The 9,244-nt window shown below is 43.8% G+C and overlaps 1 protein-coding gene across 1 annotated transcript in view; it reads right to left on the reverse strand.

The window, feature by feature from the left end:
* Window positions 1-6,391, reverse strand: part of LOC105529361 (butyrophilin subfamily 2 member A1-like) — a 30,650-nt gene extending 24,259 nt beyond the window's left edge. The window contains 4 exon segments of the mRNA XM_011966489.1: window positions 976-1,257; window positions 4,660-5,007; window positions 5,781-5,898; window positions 6,355-6,391. Of these exon segments, the coding sequence (XP_011821879.1) occupies window positions 976-1,257; window positions 4,660-5,007; window positions 5,781-5,898; window positions 6,355-6,375 (769 nt within the window). The 5' untranslated portion in view covers window positions 6,376-6,391.
* Between the last annotated feature and the right edge of the window lie 2,853 nt (window positions 6,392-9,244).

Below are 9,244 nucleotides of genomic sequence, written 5' to 3' on the forward strand. Positions count from 1 at the left end.
TTCTGTTAAGAATTGCAATGTCTCACACTGCCTCTTTATTCCTTCCTTGCTTAATGTTTCCTATAGAAGTTCATCACCATCTGATAGAATATATGATTAACTAATTATTTAATCACTTTTTGAGGGAAAAGTTCTTGATATAATTTGTTCAATTATTTACCTTTGGTTTCTAGAACAGTGTCTTGACATATGATATGCTTCTTGACCATCTGTTGAATGAATTATGAGTGTGTGTCAATAGGGAATTTCCGCAGCTCTGTCCCGTGGAAAATCCCCTGCACAGGAAGGGATGGCTGCAGCATACAGGAACACCAAGTGTAGAGAGTCACCTATCCACACCACCCTCCATGTGTTATGGTTGTTTTCAAAGTCTAAAAATTGCTGGCCGGGTATGGTGGCTCACGCCTGTAATCCCAGCACTTTGGAAGGCTGAGAAAGGTGGATCGTTTGAGGTCAGAAGTTCGAGAGCAGCCTGGTCAACAAGGCAAAATCCCCATCTCTACTAAAAATACAAAAATTAGCTGGGTGTGGTGGCGTGTGCCTGTAGCCCTAGCCTTCGGGAGGCTGAGGTATGAGAATTGCTTGAACCTGGGAGGCGGAGGTTGTAGTGAGCCAAGATTGTGCCACTGCAGGCTAGCCTGTGTGACAGAGAGATAACTGATCTTAAAAAAAAAAAAAAAATATTGCCGCAGCCTGAGGACCTTATCAGGGGGAAAAACAACAACAACAACAACAACAACAGCAACAACAACAAACCAGGTTCACTCTCAGAGAAGAGGCTCCTACTCTTGAGTTTTGGGACTCTTTGATTCTCCTTTTGTGAGAAGCGGAGAGGTCTCAGCTCAGCTGCAGACTCCTGGTCCTCAGGGCCCAGGACCATTCCACCCACACTGCTGCCCCATCCCCGCTCTGGGTTCCATCTGTGTGCTGAGGATCCCCATGCACCCAACGAGTCTCAGAGGGCAGAGAACTAACCTGGAATAAAAATGACACTTTCTTTCTTCTGACCGAGCAGGGTGTCACTGATAGAGCAGGACATGTTCCTCACCGACTTATCTCTGATGATCACAGCTGTGGTGACCATGAAGAGGCCATCTGTGTCAGGGATGAAGACCTCCTTCAGGGCAGGCACAATCCCACCGTAGGGGTCCCTCCACACTGTGAGGGGCTTTGGGTACCACCCTCTAGATATGCACTGCAGCCGGATGCCCCCGTCCTCGTGGCCCCTCATTTCAACGAGGGGCTTAGAGCCCAGTCCTGTGGAGAGATACCAGAGTTCAGACAAGAATCAGTGCCTTTTGCATCTCTTCTGTGCCTATTGTGTCTCTTCTGTGAAACTAGAAAGTAAAGGTGAAAAAGAGGGAGGTAGGAAGCAAGAAATAGGAAGGAGGAAAAAAAGGAGGAGGGTAAGGAAGAAAGAACGTTGATGTTAGAGAACACCAGGAGACCAATGGGCCACATAAACTATGAGTTCTCTAAGAGCAAACGATCCCATTGTGCCCTTTTCTTTGTGGTCCATGTACAGACCCCATCACAGCACCAAACATCTATCTGTCTGCTATAAATGCTTATTCAATTTATCCTGCCAGACTAATTTTCTCACTTCAAGATGGGTGTGTCGACTCCAACTTCAAACAGGCAGGTTTTGGATTTCACTTTCTGCTTCTGGGACGACTTCTCAGTAGACCTCAGCTTCCAGAAGCTCTAGAGTAATAATGACAAGGACGAAAGTCTGCCAGGCGGGCAGAATCCTAAGAAACCTTTTGATCCAAAGACGCTGACCCTTCTGTCTAGTTCAGAACTTCACATAACCACCGCTCTCTACCACCCATAGTAGGTGATGGTTTTTGGGAAACTTGACAGATCTAGCCCGCAAAGCCAACTCTAATCCTAATTCACACTATTTACCTCCCAGAGGCTCCATCCATTAGGCAGTATTGCTTTTGTTTTTTAGAGACAGGGTTTGAGCTCTATTGTCCAGCTTGGAGCACAATGGCAAAATCATAGCACGCTGTGCCTTGTACTCCTGGGCTCAAGAGATCCTCCCACTTCAGTCTCCCAACTAGCTAGGATTACAGGCATGTTCCACCATTCTTGGCTAACATGTTGCCCAGGCTGGGTGGTTTTCTTATAGTACTTTGAGAACATCAACTTATTAGAAAGATCCGGATAATCCAGGGACTAAGATAACCATACTACCTTTCCAATATCAGAGATCATCACCAAAAATTCTAAGAAACTAGACTCACCCTAACTACAATCCATCTTTAAATGAATCTTCCATAAGAGTGAACACTGGGTATGAAAGAGCTGCAAAAGTGTAGTCCTGGGAGACCTTTCAGCCATGTGGGACCACCTAAACTTCTCTGAGTTATTCCTTTATAAAGTCTCCCAAAGAATTTTACCAAAGACAGGAAATTAAACCAAAAACTTAAGTCTGGTGTGTTGGCTCAATTTAATAATAAAAAAAAATTTTTTTGACACGGTCTCACTGTATCACCTGAGCTGGATTGCAGAGGCATGATCATAGCTTACTGCATCCTGGACTTCTGAGGCTCAGGTGATCCTCCAACCTCAGCCTCCCAAGTAGTTGAGACTACAGGCATGTGCCACCATGCCCAGCTATTTTTTTTTTTTTTTTTGAGACTGGATTTCACCATGTTGCCCAGGCTTACTGTAATTTTTTTTTTTTTTTTAAAGACAAAATCTTGCTCTGTAGCACAGGTTAGAGTGAAATAAATGGTAGGATCTCGGCTGACTGCAACCTAGGCCACCTGAGTTCCAGTGATTCTCTGGCTCAGCCTCCCAAGTAGCTGGGACTATAGGCATGTGCCAGCATGCTTGTATAATTTTTGCAGTTGTAGTTGAGAAGGGGTTTCACCATGTTGGTCAGGCTAATCTCGAGCTCCTGACCTCAGGTGAGCCACCCACCTTGGCCTCCCAAAGTGCTAGGGTTATAGGCATGAATTACCGCACCGAGCCCAGGGTCACTTTAATTTTTATCAAGAGAAAAAACTACTTGTACATTTAAAGGCTCAGTAGAATAAGAATTAAAATAACTCAGCAAATTGGAAAACAAAGTTCTTCAAAACATTCCATGAGTTCCAATACAGGCAAGCATGACAAAATAGATTTAAGGGCAAAATCAGCCACCAACAAACCTAACAAAGAGAATACAGTAAACAAAAAGTCCTACGCAACCCAATTCAGAGTGGGGAAGGCCAGGCCAGTGTCAGTTTTACAGGCAAAGAATGGCAGATTCCTGCCGCACAGAAACCATAACTAGTCAAACCTAGAGCGCTGCTATGAACACATTGAGGATGCAGTGTCAAGAAACCCTCCTTCCATGATATTGTGTTTTAATCAGATGCAAGGTTGCCTTTGTGTGTAGCAAAGATGGGGTCTCTTACCTGTTATGATTTGAGACCCCCAGGGAAGGACCCAATTCCCTAGTCTGCACATCCTCTGGTCTGATGGAGTGAAATGCCACCACAGATTATCCTGCACCCGAAAGGCTTTTTCAGTCCTCAAACATATCTGTTTGTTGTTGTTGTTTAATTTTTGATACAGAGTCTTGCTCTGTTGCCCAGGCTGGAGTGATGTGGTAAGATCTTGGCTCCCTGCAACCTCTGCCTCCTGGGTTCAAGCAATTCTCATGCCTTAGGCTGCCAAGAAGTTGAGATTACAGGCACACTCCACAAAGCCTGGCTAATGTTTTTGTATTTTTAGTAGAGATGGGGTTGCACCATGTTGGCCAGGCTGGTCTCGAGCTCCTGGCCTCAAGAAATCCACCTGCCTCTGCCTCCCAAAGTGCTCGTATTACAGGTGTGAACCACTGCGCCTGGCCCAGATATACCTTTTAAAGCATAATACACTAACCCCAAAACTGAAGTAATCACTTAATGTCATTTTAACAAACTCCTAGAAATCCCAGTTTAAATGCATTTTTATGTTGAAGGCTTCCCTATTACCTCCCAGTGAACTTTGTAGTCTTTCTCTATGGAGTTAGCAGGAACTATGTATAGTTTTGCTTCTGTATTTCGTCTTGCTTTAATGAAACCATCTATTTACAATAAGTCACTCTCTCTGCAATCAGCATTTTGGGAAAGAAGAAGTCAGGGTTAATATTTATCAGGAAGTAAGATTTGATATGTCGCCGTTCTCTGGGCAATCGTTTATTCCAGTTGTCTTGGAACAATTATTGACAGTGTCTCCTCTCACTCTCAGAAGTGCAACCTGGGAGGCAGAGGTTGCGGTGAGATGAGATTGTGCCAGCGAGGGTGCAACAGAGCAAGACTCTGTCTCAAAAAGAAAAAAAAAAAAGAAGTGCACAGTTCAATGCTAAGGCATGCATAAGACTTTTCTTCTGAGAGTGACCATTTTCCCCTGCTCACGGCCTCAGCTGAATTCTGCATGTGCTTCTCAAGAAGTGAAGCACTTGGTTTAGCAGGGCAAACCCACTCGTGTGGCCCTCGTGCAGGAGAAAGGATTTTTCCCTGGAATTCCGTTTCCACAGGGAGAGTGTCCCTGTGGAGTCTCTCTGTGGAAATGGGATTCCAGAGAAAAATTTGCTGGTCTGCAATGGGCATGAGGTTGGGAGAGAAACCTTCCCCAGAGTCACACTGTGCCAAAGTAACAAAGCAAAATGAAGCAACGCACCTGCCACCATGAGGTGCAGGATGGCCTCATCGTAGGACCTGCCTTCTTGGAAGTAACAGCGGTAGGTGCCGTTCTCCTGAGCTGTGACGTTGTGTATGATCAGGGCCACGATGCCCCTGCTGATGTCTTTGCTCACAAAGGTGGTTCTTCTTCGGTACTCCTCCATCTGCTCCTCTGTTCTCTCTCTCCCACCCTTATACACAAACACTGCGGGGGAGAACTGAGACCGGAACCACCGCACCTCCATGTCCTCAGCATTTTTCTCGGGTGACAGATGGCAGCGTAACATAGTGTTTTCTCCCACCATGGCCAGGATGGGATCAGTGGGCCCCACGACAGTAAACTGGGCTGTTCAACAAAGGGGTAGAGTCAGACAAAGACATCAGCCATCACATTTCTAAGGCAGAAAGGGAAGCAGATATTCCAGGGATAAACATATTCTTTCCATGGCCATAGGGTCTCTTTGGGCTGAGAAATCTGGGGACCAGTAGTTGTGGGTGTCAACAGCACCCCTGGGAGCAGTAACTATAAAATGTGCTTCTGCTTCATGAAGGAAACCCTGGGGAGCCCGCCCTGAGCACCCTCTGTCCACCCTCTGCCCTTGAGGGGTTTTTCCTCCATTCCCCAATCCTGCGCTGTGCCTGAATGTAGTGTAAACTTGAGCCATGCAATAGAGCACCTACCTACTAGCTAGTTCCAGTTGAAATTAGTTGTAAGTGTAAAATACACACAGGATTATTAAGACTTAAAATTTCAAAATATTGACTATCTCATTGGTAATATGGCATATTAACTAAGTATTTAAATATTCATTTTTGATTATTTGGGGCAAAACAAAATATAGTATACAAACTTATTTCATATTTCTTTTCACTTTTTAAAATAAAAAGTAAAACTTAATTTTTTTAAAAAACATGCAATTGTACATGCAATTGTACAATTGGCTTCTGTGCCTCACTGTATTTCTTTTGGACAGTGCTGGTGTAAATTCAGTGAACATGTTCAAAATTAAAGGATAAGTCAACAACTCCATAGTCCTTCTTTCTTTTTTTCCCTTTGCAGACTACATAGTTGATGTTCCTTTCTGATAGGTAACAGCAGCAAGTGGGACACATCGCTACCTGAGACCAGTGCACACAGTCGGAGAAGAAGGAGGAGGAGGATGAGGGAGGCTGGCAGGGAGAAGTGCAGGGCAGCAGCTGGTTCCATGAGCACCCAGGGCAGGCAGGGACGGGAAGCCTAGGGTTACAGAGCAGAATCAGCCTAGGAGTCTTGGCACCTCAGTGCTGGTCGGGCTCAACCTCTCCCGTTACTCAAGTAGGTCTCATCAGTGCCCCAACGTCATGGAGTCCCCTGCATCCGAGGGCTGAGGTATCTCCTGAGAGAGGGATTCCTTAAACATTCCATGAAGTAAGCCATCAATGCCAAGATCAAGGGGGCGTTTTTCTGCCCTCCTCGGCTGACTTCTCTGGCCAGAATCTGGTTTCTTCAGTTGTCGCTGGATTCTATCACACCTTCCTCCCTTCTCTTCCTCCTCCCCAAGACCCAGGCTGGGTCACCCGAGGCTAAGCCAGGCCAGGCCGCACCTACCCACCAGTGGGCTTCCCCTCTCCCAGAACCCCATCTCATGTCCACAGGAGATCCTGCTTCCCCCACCTCCTGTGCCCACCCTGGAGCCTCCCCTCCCTTTCCTACCTTCGAGAATTGACGTTGCATTTTCTTTTCTCCTCTGGTTCTCAAATTAAGGGAGGAGACCACCCCTCATGTTGTATTATGCCCGATTTCTGCCTGCAAAGAAAGAGCAAGTAAAAATTAAAGGCAGAAATGCAATCCATAGGCAGACAGCTCAGTGCTGCACCCTGGGCCTGGTAGTTAAAGATTAACCCCTGACCTAACCCGTTATGTTATCTATAGATTCCAGGGGTTGTATGGAAAAGCATTGTAAAAATTCCTGTCCTGTTCTGTTCCGTTCTGATTACCGGTTCTGTTCCGTTCTGATTACCATTTTTGAAAAAAAAGAGAGGATGTTTGCAACAAGTGAAAAAAGTTAAGGCATGTCAAAGAATTATCTGTGAAAGTCGTAAGAAAATGGTTATAAAAAGAAATTCATGCAAGAAATGTTGTATAATTTAAAAGTAAGTAGGCATCCTAAATGTAAAACTATTAAATAAACAGTTTATGTACAAGGTATATAAGAAAAGTAAAATATACTTTTGGTAGAATAATTATAAGGAGGCATAAGAATGTAAAGTTGTACCTACATTAAAAGGTTAAAAATATGTATATTTTGTTTTAAAGGTTTAATCAAGTTTTAAAATGTTAATTGGAAACAAAAATTCTCTGTGTAAACACTGACTAAAGTTAAAGAGGTATCATCCAGTTTTTCTGTAAACTGGACATTAAAATAAAAACATAACAGGTTTTTCTTAAAGTACCAACCTGCTCTTTAGCAAAAATTATAAAAGGTTAAAAAGAGTCTATAAAATCTTATCTTATGATCAAACATTAAAAATTGGATAAATATGTCTACAAGGTTTTATTAAAATTGGGTTTAACATTAATAACACCCTAATATAAAGGTAAAATTTAGCTTATCTGATATAAAAATCATACAGGAAGCATTGTTAAATGTAAAATAGTATTTGACTTTCTTTGGTTTAAAAACTAATAAAAATAGGTGTTAAAGAAAATTTCTCAGTAAAAAGGTACTGAGGACAATAAAGTCCACTGCCAAAGTCCCCACATTGAAAACAAAAGGTCAATTTCTTAAAAATTATATACTTGGTTTAGTCTTTTAGCACATGTACCACCCCTAGAATTTCCGGTAAATCAGCACCAGCCTGAAGATCATGTTCTCATCAAAGGGTGGAAAGAAGAAAAACCCCAGCCAGCCTGGGAAGGACCCTACCTTGTGCTGCTAACTACCAAGACTGCTGTTCATACAGCAAAAAAGGATGGACTTATCACACCGCAGTCAAGAAAGTGCCACCCCCTCCAGAGTCGTGGGCCACAGTCCCAGGGGAAAACCCTACCAAACTAAAGCTAAGAAAAATTTAACTCTTTTCATCTATTCTGTTACTCTTTCTTCTTTCCTCATTCTATTACTGACCATCTAGTTATTAACATAACCAAGTCAATTTCGCCTCAAACTACTGCATTTAATGCTTGCCTTGTTATACCCTGTGGAGACTTGCCAAGTCAAAGACAGCTTTCTATTTCAGAAAAGTACTTCTGTCCTTCCTGACTCTCCTCAGACTGGGCAATAGTAAAGTATTTGAGACTCCATCTCAAAAAAAAAGGATCAAATATTCCATCTGCACGTTAAACATAAGCAATTGTTATGCTTCTGCACATGGCAGGCCAGAGGCCCAGATTCACCCCTTCCACTAAGGTGGTCCTCCAGTCAACCAGGCATAGGTTGTATGGTAGTTCTTTTCCAGGAATCTACAGCCTGGAGTAGTAAGTCATGCCAAGCTCTCACTTCTATATCCCGAAGTCCGGCACCCTGTGGGTCAGCCCCTGAGGGCCATCCAGCTTCCATCTCCCAACACTAAGTTCACTTCGTGTCTCTCACGAGAAGGAGGAAACTTAGCATTCCCTGGAGACCTGAAGGGATGCAATGAGCTTAAGAATTTTCAAGAGCTTATCAATCAGTCAGCCCTTTCTCATCCCCGAGTGGATGTGTGGTGGTATCGTGGTGGACCTTTACTGGGCACTCGGCCGAATAACTGGAGTGGCACTTGTGCTTTAGTCCTTTTGGCTATCCCTTTCACCCTGGCATTTCATCAACCAGAGGGAGGAAAAATAAGACATCGTAAAGCAAGAGAAGTCCCTTATGGGTCTTTTGACTCTCACATCTATTTAGATGCAATTGGAACCCCGCAAGGAATATCAGATCATTTTGAAGCTTGAAATAAAATAGCTACAGGATTTAAGTCAATATTTTAGTAGATGACAGTTAATAAAAATGTAGGTTGGATAAACTACATCTATTACAACCAACAGCAATGAGTTTTTCATGAGTTAAAAGAAAAACTCAGATCGGCCCCAGCCCTGGGGCTACCTGACCTGACAAAACATTTTACACTCTATGTGTCAGAAAGAGAAAAAATGACAGTTGGAGTTTTAACTCAGACTGTGGGGCCCTGGCCAAGGCCAGTGGCTTATCTCTCAAAACAACTAGACAGGGTTTCCAAGGGCTGGCCCCCATATCTAAGGGCCCTGGCAGCAATGGCCCTGTTAGCACAAGAAGCAGATAAGGTAACTCTTAGGCAAAACCTAAACATAAAGTCCCCCCATGCTGTGATGACTTTAATAAATACCAAAGGACATCATTAGCTAATGAATGCTAGACTAACTAGATACCAAAGCTTGCTCTGTGAAAATCCCCACATAACCATTGAAGTTTGCAACACCCTAAACTCTGCCACCTTGCTCCCGGTATCAGAGAGCCTAGTTAACATAACTATGTAGAGGTATTGGACTCAGTTTATTCTAGTGGGCCCTACCTCCAAGACCATCCTTAAACATCAGTAGACTGGGAGCCATACATGGATGGGAGCAGCTTCGCCAACCCCTGCAAAGC

This window comes from Mandrillus leucophaeus, unplaced genomic scaffold (assembly GCF_000951045.1).
Source record: "Mandrillus leucophaeus isolate KB7577 unplaced genomic scaffold, Mleu.le_1.0 Scaffold760, whole genome shotgun sequence".
Taxonomy (NCBI): Eukaryota; Metazoa; Chordata; class Mammalia; order Primates; family Cercopithecidae; genus Mandrillus; species Mandrillus leucophaeus.